Raw genomic sequence first — 14,627 nt, 5'->3', positions numbered from 1 at the left:
TATGGCTCAGGAAAAAGATATTTTTCCTAGTACAGGGTTTCAAGTCCTTGGCTTCCAAGACAAACATGCCTTCCAGCTACGCAAGCCGTTTCTGAAACAAATGAATGCCTTCGATCCAGAAGTTGACATTAAGTGTGAAATCTTGATGCTGCTAGTAATAGAACAGCACTCTGTGACAGCCTTTGAGAGACCTTCCATTCTTCATGGTTGCGTAGTACAAACGTGTTTCCTGCCAGCTGGCGTTTTGTGACCAGAATTTAAGGTTATCCTTTTGAACGCATCAGGTTCTTCTAGTTTGTGATTGCGTGTGTAGCAGCTCCTTGAAAACCCACACTAGATTTTTTCGTACAGGTCCTTGGATTTCTCCTAATAATCCCAAGTTACTAGCACTGAGTTTTGTGCAGATGATGTTCTTTTAATGGTCTCTGTTCTTTTCTGGTTAAAATCATTTGAGAGGCTTTTTCCATGATCTGTTAGTGAGGAGTTTTCATCTTTTTCTCTGTCCCATGTCCCTGAAGAAACTTGTGATCCGTTTTCTAATGCTAGCCTAACAAAGGTATGTTGTCAAACATTTGGAGGACACCTGTCTGTGATCCCAAAGAAATGTCCTGACTCAAAAATCTTGATAGGGTGCTGTGTCAAAAGTATAATTATAAAATATGCTATAATCAAACTGGTAGGTTGACTAAAAACTTGACCTTATCAGTTTATACCTTTGAATTAATACTGTTGCTTAATAGATGAGTCCAGTTACAGCACACTGTTAAATATGCCTCGAACATACAGGGTCCAGGACAAAGAAGAAAGATTTTAGGCCATATAGCTAATATAATCACAGGGAATGCACCTGTTCTCAGTTAATGGAAGAGTGGGAAGGAGTTTAGGCAATAAATATACTAAGGGGGGAACACAAGATACTAAGGCAAAGTGTTGATTCAAAAAAACCCCTTCAACCTGCTGTTAAAGGTAAGATTTTTTTTTTTTTTAAATAGACTTCCTTATTTTTCCCCACTGTGCATTAACCCACGGGACTTGCTGACAGAAACAGAGGTGTTCAGGAGGTGGTCGATGCAGACCTGGGAGTTACCTGCTGTAGACGACTGAGATCTTAAATGCAGCCACTATGGTGGGGACATGTGCATGTGGGAGAACCCTTATTTTTGGAGGGAATATCAGTGTTCATGGACTACTCTTTTCAATAAAATCCGCAGAATTAGGGATTGGTTAGATTGCCCAATCACAAGGACACTATGTGTTTTATAGACTGACAACTGTGTGTGGTTAGATGCCGAAAGATTTCTATAAGGCAGTTACCTTCTGTCCCCCCTTGCCCATAATCAGGTGGGCACGTGAAATGAATCTTGTGCTGCAAGACCAGGGAATACTAGGAGTGATTGTCGTGGCACTTGCCATTCTGCAGTCTTTCCAACTGTGTGAATTCGGGATTGCTTTCCATTTTGCTGCCTGTTTCTGCAGAGAGCTGGGAAGTCTGCAGAATCAGAATGCCACTATACATCGCTTTTAGGTTTAATAATAGCATAAGACTTTAAGTATAAACAGAGATCCCAGACCTCTTCAGGTCTGGTCAAAGAGTTCTGAAAAGAACGAAGGATGCCATTTGCAGTCTTTACCTAATGCTGGCTGGCACAACAGTCCTCCCAAGCTAGTGCAGTACAACTTTAAAACTATCTTCTCATCACTGCCAGTGAAACTTGGGTCATGATTAAATTATTAAATGATTATTAAATGATTTTTAAAGAAAAAACTGCCAGCTTTCAGAATACCAGTGTTCTTTCCCAGTATGCTGTTGAAACTACCCACCATACTCAGGACCTGTGCCCTTCTGCAGCTGTCCTGCTTGTGTACCTTTTGTCCCGTACTTAAAACCCTTGCTCTGCTCCTCCGCAGCCACGCTCAGTCCCTGGCAGCGCTGCAAGCCTACGCACACTGGCTCGCACAGTTCTACAGCGAAGTTCACCGGCAGAACCCGGAGCAGTTCATCTCTCTCGTCTCTACCGCACTGGAGGCTATCACACCCCTCATCAGCTCTAAGGTACCTGGGCTGAGGCTGGGCTTCCACCTAGAGCAGGAGACTGCTGTTGTGTTCAGGTGTTTAACGGTCTGCTCTGGACCGCTGTGGCTCCTGACATGAACCAGTCTGAGAGAGCTGGATGTCTGTCTTCCAGAGCCACAGCAAATGTAAGGTGAGACCAAGAGCAATTCTAAATAATAGCACTGTAGGGCAAGCTAATACGAGAGCGAGCAACTTATAGGCACGTAAACAGTCTTAATGGCTTGAAAGCGGGGAAATTTCTCTCTTCCACAGTATTAAAGGAACTGACCTGTGCTCTGGTTGGCAAATAAATACTATAAACTGTCTCGCTTGCAAAAACCTGGTAGGGGCAGCTTGCTGTGCTGTCTGACACCAGTGTTGCACCGTGTGGTTCTGTGTGGTGGTGTCACTGGGCAGCCTGACCGTGTGCCGCCTCCGTTTCAGGTGCAGGAGAAGCTGCTGCTGTCTGCGTGCCACCTGCTAGTCTCTTTAGCCACCACGGTGCGACCAGTGTTCCTGATCAGCATCCCAGCAGTACAGAAGGTGTTCAACAGGATCACGGACACCTCTGCTCAGCGGCTTCCTGATAAGGTGATTTGTCTCAAACATGAAGAATGTAGATTAGATGCTTGGGAAGCTGTGCCTCAGTTCCTAGAGTAGTAAGGTATAACCTCAAAAAAAAAAAAGGGAGTGGAGGCCAGCAGTTGCCTCTGTACTGTGGATATCCAGGAATCCTAGTGATACGGTTTGTCAGTAATGATCTATTTCAAGCAACAGCATAAGGAAAAAAACACAATTGCAGCTCTTGGATCTTACTCCTTTCTCATTTGCTGACACAGTCCCTGACTCTGTGTTGTCTTTACAGTACTGACATGTTGATTCTGACATACAGAAAGAGTTTTCTGTGAAACTTTCTGTGAAAAGCCACAGTGGAGGTTGGGATATGGTTGTGTTGTCTGCTGGCGTGGAGGCATAAAATGCTGTACAAGCATAGAAGCTTAGTGTGTAGACCAGATGAGGAGTAATGAAAGTGGGATCATCTTTGTTTTATGGATGTGAAGAACAGAGACTTACTGTTGCAGGGAAGGGCTGACAGAGCTGGGAGCTGGTTCCAGCCCTTAAGTGATGGAGCTTTGCTTCTCTCCTACTTTGCAGAGCTGCTAGTTTCTGCTTGGGCTCAACTTCCGCTAATGAACTCTTTCCTCAAATAGCGAGCGCTGCTGGATGTCTTGCACAGCTGTAAAATGTCACTCCAGGGTTGTTCTCTGGCATAAAGTGAATAGCAAACGCGGTAAAGCTTTGTCTCTTTGCTTAATGTCTCGTTGCTCCTAGGCTCAGGTGTTGGTGTGCAGAGCGCTGTCGAACGTATTGTTGCTGCCCTGGCCCAATCTTCCAGAGAGCGAACAGCAGTGGGCGGTTCGCTCCACCAACCACGCCAGCCTAATCTCTGCCCTCACGAGAGAATACCGCCAACTAAAATCCAGTGCTATCTTGCCACAGAGGAAGGTACAGCTGGAGGACAGTAAGTACCAGGTTTCTTGGTGTGTGCTGTCTTCTGACAGCTGCAGTGCAAACTGCTGATAGGCATCATTAAGCTGGTTTTCTAATAATCATTTTGGCTGAGAAACTGTATTTAGCATATGGGGGAGGACAGGAAAGGAGCAATTTATGTTTTCTTTCTTTTTTTAAAGACCCTTCTTCTGTGGGTGTGTAAAGGGCACTCTCGCCCCGCCTGTAAACTCTTCCATCAAAGTACTGTCTTCCTCAGTCGTGTGGGGAAGGTGGGACCAAGTTTGTGATAAAACTTTGAATAGCAGTGATTGCATTAGGAATACTTAACAGCCTAATGCTGGGACTGCCACGCCATAGTGTTAGAAACACTGACTGGAGGCAGCATTAATGAAGATTATGGTTATAAAAACTTAAGGGGAAAATAAGAATTTCTTCCAGACGTGGGAAGTACTGTAGAGAGTGTATATATGTAGGAAGAGAGCCCTGAACTGATGGGGTCCAGGGACCTTTGGAAGTTTCTGTGTATGTTTTGGGATTGCTTTTGGGTGTGTTTTTTCTTAGAATCACTTCAAAAATTGTTTAGAAGTATGCAGTGTCACAGCTTCTGACAAACCTGACGTGCTGGTCGGCTGTGTGCAGGGAGGGAGCATGGGGGCGGTGGTTTGCTCCTCACGAGAAGGATATCAGCAGACTGCTCACATGGGCTGGACTGAGCCAGTTAAGTTCTCCCAGCATTTGGGTTAGCTTATACAGTGATTGTGTGTCAGTCCAGTTGTTACTTTCAGAAATAGAAATCTGCAGTATATTTTGCTGTGATAATGTGCTGCTTTTTTCTTGGCAAGTATTTCTTTAGCGTTAGCATATTGTAAATAATATTGTTTACAGCTCCCCTCAGCCTCTGCACCTGAGTAGGTGAGTGGTGGGTGCAGCAAACCTGTATAATTTAAGAAAGTGAGTAGCCACGGTGACCTAATTGAACCTGTTTAAATGTTTAAAATGTGAACACGCACTTGGGAACGTTCTTGACTCCAACCTGGGTTTGGTGTATATGTCGCCTTGTAGGTTGTTTTGGTTACTGTGTGTGTGAATTTGACTTCATTTCTTGCCTCTGATGAGTAGTTTTGACACATGCAGGAAGTATCACCTCTCTTATTTTGCAGCCAAAGTGATCATCCATCAGACACTCAGCGTTTTAGAAGATATTGTAGAAAGTATCTCGGGAGAATCCACCAAGTCTCGACAGATCTGTTATCAGTCGCTGCAAGAATCCGTGCAGGTCTCACTAGCCCTCTTCCCAGCTTTCATTCATCAGTCAGGTATAACCATAGGACAGGCTTTAATGCTGTGAGTAGCTTTATGACCTACGATAACATCCAAAGTCCATCAGCGTAGAATCGTGGTGGTGTTCATGTGAAGTGTGTGGGTTTGCTGTGCCTACGTGTAGTGTGAGTCTGTGCTTCTGGGTGGGCTGGGCTGAACGAGAACAGGGAAGGGAGATCTCTGCCATCTAGGGCACAGGCATGAAGGTTTCCAGAAGATGGAGATGCTTGTGTTGTGTTCAGCAGTGAAACAAGAATGCAGCTGATGCTGAGCACAAAGAAGAGCCTTAAAATACCCTGTCTGGCTATATTTGCCACTTACATTCTCTCCAGAAGCTTGAAGACAAAGAGGAGTAGATCTCATCAGATTAAGTCAAATTATGGGGGGGGTTTCCCCCCCTGTAAAGGAAAGGCTCCTGAGATTTAACCAGGACTGTTCCTTGGCAATCTTGTGGCCAGCGTCTTACATTTTGTATGACATCAGGGTAGCTGGAATGCCCAGGGCTACAGCAGCTTCTCTCTTGAAGAACAAGGCATTCCAGGAAAACGTTTGGAGCTAGGTGGGATTTTCTCAGTGAAGCCGGTGTGGGGGAGGCAAAACGAAGTTGAAATGCAGAGAGGATCCAAGACAGCAAGCTGATGCTGTGACTCCAGTGAACTGTTGTCTTCAGAACAGGCTAGCAGCCTCATGCAATTGCTATTTATCGGCTACAAAAGGCTGTATGAAGGAGGAGTTGCGCAGCTTCAGCTTACCGTCGTTATTCAATAAGGCATGTTGGGACTGATGAAGAATTAGCTGTGGTGCTGATCAGCCAACTGCACAACCATGTGCTGAAAATGACTTCTGAAGTCAGAAGGGTCTCTTCAGTTCCTGCCAAAAAAAAAAAAAGAAGCTGGATTCCATCTCCTAGCCACCCCAAGCTGTGTGGCTGTTTTGGATTTCCTTATATTTCCTGTTAACCCTGTACGAGCAGTGAACAACTGGAGATCGGCCCAGACCATCACCAGAGCTTTCTCCAGGCACTCTGTGTAGGCAGACCAGACTAAGAGCCGTGCTGATAGTATTGTATTTGTTCCGAGTTGTTTGGTGCTGCCTGTACTTGTCATCCCTGGTGGTTTTCAGAAATGGATGAACATCTTTTAAGCCCTGTAGTACCAGCTGTTGGTTTCAGATTCTAATGGCCACCCTGCTGCTAAATTTCCAAGAGTAAATAGGGTTCCCTGTACAGGAGGAGCAAATCTCCTATAAAAGACTTATTGATGCATTTGAATGTTACCTTAACATGTTCTTTTGGCTTTCCTGTTCTTATCTTAGATGTGACCGATGAGATGCTGAGCTTCTTCCTCACTCTGTTTCAAGGACTGAGGGTGCAGATGGGAGTGCCTTTCACCGAGCAGATCATACAGACCTTCCTAAACATGTTCACCAGGTATTGTCCCCTGTTGGTCACTTCTTTCTCATCCCTTGGGATGATTTATCTTGGTAAGCTGCTCACACAACAGGTCCCTGCCGCTAAAGAGTGTAGTGTTTCCAACCCCTTTGTGTCCAGACTTTTGTCATGTCCCAGGGCTAATTCTAAGGAAAACGCTTCCAGTCTGAAGTCACCCAGCATATGCACATCACTCGTACAGGCCATTGTGCGATTTCAGCTCTCCCACGGGCTTTCTGGAAGTGTGTGGTACTGAATTGGAGTCTCACATTGCCTATTAGCTCCTACCCGAGATCTCAGGGTACCCCAACAATCTCTCAGGCTTTTGTTGGGGAAGGGGTTCTATCAAAACCTTCTGTAGCTTAATGTACTTGGTCTGTATTAGTTGAGCAAGTTTAGAGGCACTACCTGCTTTCCTTTAAATTAGGTAAGCATGCAGATCTCTGGGAAGGTTCCTATGCACTTTGTTTTTGTCGTAGGGAGCAGCTGGCAGAGAGCATCCTCCATGAGGGCAGCACTGGCTGTCGGGTGGTGGAGAAGTTTCTGAAAATACTGCAAGTGGTGGTACAAGAGCCAGGCCAAGTGTTCAAGCCTTTTCTACCCAGCGTCATCTCACTGTGCATGGAGCAGGTCTACCCCATCATTGCAGAGGTAGGGCTGTTCTCACACGAGGTGAAGGAAGGGGGAGATGGGAAGGGAAGGCATTGCTGGGGGTGTGGGAGCAATGAAGCTTTTTGCTTTCCAAGAGCTGTAAATGTCAGTCCCTGTGCAGGGAAAGCTGAGTGACTAGGCAGTGGGTGCCTAGGAGTGGAAGCGGCGTGGGTGGAGGATTTTGTCAGGAATTGACAGAGGCTAAAATTACAGATGTGCTCAAAGCAGGAGGTAAAACTCAAAACTCGACGATGTGTTCTTAGCATGATCCAACAGCTGCTGAGTTGGTGCCTTCCTTAGGAGGAAATACTTCGATGCTCTGGTACCTTGGCTGCAAAGCGCTGCCCTGGGTGGCCACCTGGCAGGGTGCTGCTAGAGTGGTTTCCAGCACAGGAGCCTGCTTTGAGTTGTTTGTTCTCCTCTCCTCCTAGCGCTCATCTCCTGATGTGAAAGCAGAGTTGTTCGAGCTGCTTTTCCGGGTCCTCCACCATAATTGGCGGTACTTCTTCAAATCTAGTGTGTTGGCTAGTGTCCAAAGAGGGGTGGCAGAAGAGCAGATGGAGAACGAAGCACAGTTCAGTGCCATTATGCAGGTAACTCGGCTACTCCCGCGGTTGTCCAGAACCCTTTCGGCAATGGAGCGTACACTGCTTGTGGCAGTGCGTTAAACGTGTGGCTGATGGGGGTTAGACCACGTCTTGAGTGAGGTCTCGCCTTCAGGAACTGCTGAAAATCAAAGTGCTTGTAGAGCGATCTTGCTGATGTGCTCACAAGGCACGGTGCCTCACTGGGCAGGGGAGCAAGCAGCGAGGAAGGAATGTTAACTCCTTTCCAGGCCTCATCCTGCATCTGGACCTAAAAATATATTACTGACGCTGACCCATTTACTTCTTGTTACAAGTCTTGTGGTTAGCACGAGGACAAGTTGTCAGTGCAGGAAGGTTTTCCTGAGACCAAGATGTCTTTTGGTTTATATGGGCTTGTTCTGTGCTGTACCATTGGATCTGGTAGAGAAGGGTCAGTGGGGTAATGTCCTGTAGGCTTTGGCCTGGGGAATAGAGAAGGCGGAGGCAGTGTGCCAGCACGTACGCAGAGCCAGCACCGATCTTCTCAGGTTGGGGATTTTGAATTTTTAAGAATAACAGACTGTATTCCGCATGTTACTTAAGTCAGAGCTGGCCAAATGAGTTCCTGTGCAGTTCCTACGTGTAAGAACTGTTCCCAAAACAGGTAGTGCAACTTCAAGTAAAATCAGAAAAAAATCAGCCTCCTAATCTGCTATCAGAGTACCTGGTGTGGGGCCCTTCACCTCCAGCCCGTGTCAGTGTAAACAGAAGCATGCTTACACCATGCTCTGCAGCTCAGAGTAGGGCTCGCTCCTCCGAGGGCACTGAATGCCGGAGCGGAGGGCCACGTGCTTAGACTGCAGGACTTTTTGCAGAGCTGCCCCATCATGGGGTGCTTCTGGAGACTGGGTCCCTTCTGTTACGCGAGTGAAGAGGGAGCTCTTGCACTGACATAAACTGTATTGGTGTTTCTCTCCGGCCTTTCCTTATCTTAGCATCTTTTGATGTGAATGAGGTCCAAGCAGGTCCCTATGCAGGGCTCTCCAAGCATTTCTTTTTCACCTGTAGCAGTGTAGCACCTCCAAACTCACCCGAGTGCCTTGTTTTGGAAGGTATTTACATGGCAATCTCAGTATTAACTTCAGGCTGGTTGACGATACTAAACTACTTGTTTTACGACTTGGCTCCTGTTGTTTAGATACAAAACTCTTATTTAATGTTTGTAAATGTTCTCCACACAGCCAGTGTTTTGTGTTGAGGATATTAATAGTTTTGTGTACTGGTTTCCACCAGAGATCTGAGTCTAGAACTGGCTCAGTCTTGAAGGGCCTTGGGCCATTTTTGTCTTTTTAACAATAAAAGGCTGGTATGAGGGAATAAACTCTGCAGTTCGTGATGCCTTGAAGCATCATCTGGTAAAATTCTGCTGCCTATCTCTGTACAGAGCTTACCTCATCTGCCTACATCATCTGTACAGTGTTTCAGAGGAGCTCAAGGTGTAAAATGTTTTATCACAGAGTCTGTGCAGGCCTACCAGGCTAGTTCAGCAGGGTCCAGCAAATTTTGTTCCTAGGCTCTTCACTGCTTCTGTAATGCACAGGTCAGCCTCCCAGCTCCCATCACTAACTCCTTTCTAATTTAGTGCAGTAACATGTTGAACACATCTGCCAGTCACCTTGGTCTTTTGACTTGGGTTGAGAACAAAACCTGTGCGTGTGTTCTGGTTTTGTTCACGCTTGCTGTGCTTCCTTAGGTAGCGTCCCTGAGAAACAGCCAAATCCTTCACGAGCAAACTGCCTGTCAAGGGAGCTGTGCTCAGCATCTGTGTTCCTCTTCAGTGCAAGCTTGGCCCACCTCTTCCCAACGGACCCAGCTTAGCAACTGTTCTGCAAGGATATGACCACGTTTCCACTAAAATTTCGTCATTCCCGTTGGTCTGGCAGCAGCACGGTTGACTTAACTGCCTCTCTTATTAGTTTGCTGCACTGAGAAGCAGCAGAGGCTCCCAGGGGTTTGTTCTGGTGTCAGGGTGAAAACAATGTTCTGCCTGGCAAGTCTGATATTATTGTAGTATCAGTCCCCTCCCTTCAATTCTGCTTTGTTCGTAGGCATTTGGCCAGTCCTTCCTGCAACCTGACATTCACCTGTTCAAGCAGAATCTCTTCTACTTGGAGACGCTGAACACCAAGCAGAAGCTGTACCACAAGGTGGGTCCTGGTTGACCATTGTGCGCACTGTGCATGGTAACAGGCGGGTGCTGTTCTGAGACTTGTTTGAAATGGCTCAGAAATGAAGGTCAGGATCTGGGGGCTTGTCTACCACAGCCTTTGGTGGGTTGCTGTGATCCTGATGGATACGTTGCTGGTCAGTGGCATTACCGCCTCCCTGGTACTGCTGCAGCGGGCACAGGAGGGATGCCAACTCTAGTCAGTCGAAGCAAAGCCTTGGTGTGTTCCCTCCCGTGACAATGAGGGAAAGCAAAGGACACGCACAGTGACGGTGCTGTTTGTCTGAGGAAGTAGAAACTGGGATTGTCTGTGGGACAGTGGCAGAGTCCCGCCATCATTCTCATCTGGGTCAGCCGCAGGGTATCTAGTGTTTACAGTCGTCACTGCCAGGTGGTTGTCTCCACTGCTGTCATGTAGGACCCATCCTCCAGACCCTCGAATTTAGACCTGTTAGCTGCTGTCATGAAGGATTAAAGTTGGAATCCAGGGTCCTGCCCTTGTGGTTAGCCTGTGAAAGCAGAGCTTTCAAGTTTGCAACTGTGGTCGCCACTCAAGGACAGCCCATCGTGTTAACAGCTGCCTGTTGCAGACTTTCAGGCAGCTAGCCAGTTTCCCGGGCTTTCAGGAGCACTGTGCAGGGCTAAAACTGGCTGGAGTTTGACTGGGACTTGATGCTGTTTGCTTAAATGCCAACGCTTAAAACTTGGGTCAGACGCCTGAGGTAAGTGTGGCCAGATTCACCATTAACGCCGATATTAATCTAGCTTATTGTAGCCATTTGTGATCTTGGCTTGGCTTGGCAGATCCTCTCTGTGCTCACAAGAGTTTGCCGATAGCTCAGAAGCTGCTGGTGTTGGAAGTGGCCCTGTGCAGCCATGCTCGCTTGCCTGGTCTGACCTCGATGAGTTTGGACTCCTGAAGCAACGTGCTGGCTGCTGTGGTCCCTCCTGCAGGAGGATCGCTGGTGTGAAGACACCTAACTGTGTGCTTCTCTCACTGTGCAGAAGATCTTCCGGACAACCATGCTGTTCCAGTTTGTGAATGTGCTACTTCAGGTGCTTGTCCACAAGTCGCATGACCTGTTGCAGGAGGAGATCGGCATTGCCACCTACAATATGGCCTCAGTGGACTTTGATGGCTTCTACTCGGCCTTTCTCCCCGAGTTCCTGGCCAATTGTGATGGTGTGGACTCGAACCAGAAAAATGTGCTGGGAAGGAATTTCAAAATGGACAGGGTAAGAAGGGGAAATGCTGCAGCAGGGTGCCAGTATTCCCAGGATGCTCCTAGAACACACTGGCAGCCGTCAGCTTCTCAGGGCAGTGTTTTGAGGCAGTACCTTTTGTTCTAAACGCTTCCGTACTCAGCAATGCCTAGCCAAGGATTTTCCACTGTAGGTAGCAGAACTGCCATCTCATCTCTCGGATGCTTTGGGAGTTAAGGAATATGTTTCCCAGAGGAAGTTTTCATAGGGGTAGACTGACATTTTCTAGAGTGGGACACTCAGATCCTTGCCAAAATCTCCCTCCAGCTGCTGGCCAGATGTTTGAGGGTTACAGTGAAGAGAATGGCTCACAATTCTTTCAAACCCCTCGTATGCGTGTGAAGCAAATGGGGTGGCTACAACCTCCCTGTGGAACATCATGGCAGTGCAGCAGGTTGGGGCTTCCATCTGCTGAAACTTGCTTGTCCATCGAGCGCTTCCTGTCCCATGGGAGATGATGGGGATTTGAGACCAAGGGTGAGGGTGGGAAAGGAGCCTTGAGAGAATCACCGGACTCTAGAAGACAATTGCTCTTCAGGAAAATTAGCCCTTGTGGGGTACGTGACACCCAGGAGCCTTGGCAGGAACGCAGCGAGTGGTCGCTGCTGCAGATGGCCGTGTCGTGACCATTCGTGTAGCGCCTGACTGCACGCCGAGAAGCCGGTGCCATGAACAGAGCCCAGATCTCTGTAGTCAGCTCTGGAGCCGTCTCTGCTCCCTGTACGTGGGCTGCAGAAACTCGTGTTTCCTGGGCTCAGACTCTGGAGGAAGGGGTCCGTTCTTCTCCTGTATGAAAATACAAGTGGGTGTCTGGCCCTCTCGGTTCCTCTCTGCTCTCCGCTGTAAGACAGTGCTTGTAGGTGTTACTCTGTTTGCAGTACAATGTGGTGTTTGTTCTTTTCCAGGATCTGCCATCATTTACCCAGAACGTGCACAGGCTGGTGAATGACCTGCGTTACTACAGACTCTGCAATGACAGTTTGCCCCCTGGAACTGTGAAACTATAGTTACTGCACTGGACTCGTGTTTTGATCACTGTAGGGAACGGATCCATGTTTCGTTTTGCCACCACCTTCTCTCCTCCCTGGTTTTGTCAGTACTGCAGGGCGCGGTGTCTTGCACATGGGCACATCTTCTTGAATTCACGCACCACGCTTCCTTTTTTTCTCTCCCAACCCAAAGGCCCCCAGCTGGAGTCAGCACTGTCTGCAGGATGTGTCTTAACGCCCAACCGCAGGGCATCTCAACCGTACGGAAAGTCCTCTCGCTGGGGTTTCGTTCTACTAACGTAGCACTTTGTTGCGTCCAGAGATTTCTGTGGAGTTGTCTTGAGAGATCACGTACGTATCAAACATGAGGCAGAAGCGCCAAAGACTACTTCAGACATTCGTACCTTCGTGTCATTCCACCTTCCTGCCCCTGCCCAGCTCTCAGAGGAGGAGACTCGTGATGTTGGGACTGTTTTGGCACTTCTGTCACTCCCTTTGTTTTTAAATTGCCTTGAAAACCTCCCTGCCGTTTGTGGGGATTAGAGACTTTTTTGGGTTTTTTTTAAACGTTTTCTCATCATTCCATTGTGATACTAAAACAACATGCTTAATGGAAATAAAGTGCTTACTTTGTTGTTTTAAATAACTTGTAACTTGTTGTAGTTTCCTCGTAGGCCTGTCTGTCACCAAGCTGTTCCGCTAGATGAAAATGCATTTTGTGCTGCAGGCAGCGATCTGCAACCTTTCCCCACGATCAGGCGAGGAGGTGTCTGCGTTGCCCGTACTGCACCCTGGGTGCAGAAGTGCCTTGTCCGGGCTCCGTGCGAGTCGGACGGTGCCCTGGGAGCTCTTGAGAGGTGCTGCACTGAACTGGTGCCCACCAGTGACTTCTTTCTCCACTCTACCCTCATTGTTTGCCACCTATGTTCCCTGAGGTTTTCTGTTACCTGTGGTGGTGGTCTGTTCTTTCCCTCCAGCAGACTGTTGCCTGAATTTATCAAGAGCTGCCTAACGTTTACGGCGTTGCATCATAGGAGACCTGAGCTGAAGGCCAGCGGCTGGCCAGAACGACCCGATAGTGACATCTGAGCATAAGGTTAAAATCCCAGTCCCCAGTCAGACAGGACCAGATTTTGTGGGGCTCGTGAATCTCTGATCGTGCAGCTGGGAAGGATTTTTTTTCCCTGAAGTCAGGCAGCTGGTGTGGAGCATTAAGTCAGCCTTAATTCTCTGCGGTTACGGGGGCCGCTGCAGTAAGGGCTGCGTGGTGGGAGCAGGACGGGTCACTGTGAAGGGAGCAAGCCTGGAGGAGGTGTTACGGTCAGCATGGGCTCTCCCGAAAGCGTTTGTAGACGTGGACTTGAAGCGAGATGGCTGCGTGTGGGCAGCTGGGAGGTACCGGGGTGAGGTGGAGTGCAGGGAGCGCTTGCTCCACAGTTCCTTTAGTTACAGTTTTATAAAAAACCAACATCCTGCGATGTGCATGTTTGCTGTTTGGAGATAACATGTGCCGTTTGGATAACCTGTGTGCCGACAGAGCCTTGCATCCAGGCTGTCTGAACTGGGACCAGTTTGATGTTTGCGCTTCATACCCTGCAGTGAGCAGCTTGAGTTGAAAGTTGCACGTGAACCCGAGTCTGGCCTGCCCGGGACGTGCCTCACGGTCCTTCGCTGAGGGCTGCGAACCGCTGTCTGCAGAGGTCACGGATGGGTGAAGACCAGCGTGGAAGTGGGTGGTGATCTGCCACCAGACTGCAGAGCTCCGACCTCCCCTGAGAGCGAAAGGCACGGAGCTCCCCGCCAGCCAGGACCTGCGCCGGGAGCGTGTGGTTCAGAGTAACTCGGTGTCGCTGTCTGCGCTTGAAACTTCCAGTCCTTGTTTTTCCTGGTGTATGGAAATGCGGTGCAGGGTCCGAACCCGTCCGCAGAGCCTCTCCCTGCCACCCTAGTACCTCCCAGCAGTTACTCAAGCCACAGTGGGGGACAGTGGATCTGCCGCCACCTCCACCACGCACCCTGGCTGCTGGCACCGCTCCCCTCCCGGCGTGGCTCTCTGCGCCGGTGGTGCTTCTCTTCCTTGCAAAACAGAGGGTGAAAGGCCATGTTTTTTCCCTTGATCAAGGGCAGCAGCTGGAAGGTGGCCAAAGCCCAGGCTGGAACTTGCCAGCCCTTATGCTAAAAGCTCTTTCTCTTTTGCCAGCCATCACCTAAAGTGCGGGGCCGGCCGCAGCACCCTGGCCCTCTGCATGAGCAGATAAGTATCGCAGGGCACCTGATTTCTATGTGTGACTGCCTTAATCTTCCCCAAGGCCACCCCTTCCTCCGTGCCATCACCCCTGGCACAGCAGACGCTGGAGAGGGGCCTCTTACCCCCTCGAGCCCCCTCTTCTACCAGGCTGTAGCTAACCCCCACCCTGCACTTTGGGGGATCAGGAAGGAAATGAGAAAGGAGATGGGGATCAAGGAGCCAAATGCATGTTGGAGACAGGCTCCAGTCCAGCCCCCCCGGGGCCCCCAGCCCTCACAGCCCCGTTGGTCGTTTCGAGCTGGTGCGTTGGCCATGTTCCTCGACTCATCGTTCAAATTATCACAGGTTTAGAAAACGGGCTTGAAGTGA

The 14,627-nt window shown here is 48.7% G+C and overlaps 1 protein-coding gene across 8 annotated transcripts in view; it reads left to right on the top strand.

Annotated features, from left to right (window-relative positions):
- The window catches only part of XPO6 (exportin 6), a 56,420-nt gene extending 43,764 nt beyond the window's left edge, over window positions 1-12,656 (top strand). For all 8 annotated transcript variants that reach the window (XM_075165857.1, XM_075165853.1, XM_075165852.1 and 5 more), the window contains 10 exons: window positions 1,909-2,053; window positions 2,498-2,644; window positions 3,386-3,575; window positions 4,726-4,881; window positions 6,200-6,314; window positions 6,794-6,965; window positions 7,397-7,558; window positions 9,640-9,738; window positions 10,764-10,994; window positions 11,927-12,656. In XM_075165857.1, the coding sequence (XP_075021958.1) occupies window positions 1,909-2,053; window positions 2,498-2,644; window positions 3,386-3,575; window positions 4,726-4,881; window positions 6,200-6,314; window positions 6,794-6,965; window positions 7,397-7,558; window positions 9,640-9,738; window positions 10,764-10,994; window positions 11,927-12,028 (1,519 nt within the window). In that variant the 3' untranslated portion in view covers window positions 12,029-12,656. The remainder of the gene's footprint in view (window positions 1-1,908; window positions 2,054-2,497; window positions 2,645-3,385; window positions 3,576-4,725; window positions 4,882-6,199; window positions 6,315-6,793; window positions 6,966-7,396; window positions 7,559-9,639; window positions 9,739-10,763; window positions 10,995-11,926) is intronic.
- The last annotated feature ends 1,971 nt before the right edge of the window (window positions 12,657-14,627 follow it).

This window comes from Calonectris borealis, chromosome 16 (genome assembly GCF_964195595.1).
Source record: "Calonectris borealis chromosome 16, bCalBor7.hap1.2, whole genome shotgun sequence".
NCBI lineage: Eukaryota > Metazoa > Chordata > Aves > Procellariiformes > Procellariidae > Calonectris > Calonectris borealis.
Note: the sequence above shows the minus strand (reverse complement) of the source record. Positions and strands in the feature narration are given on the sequence as shown.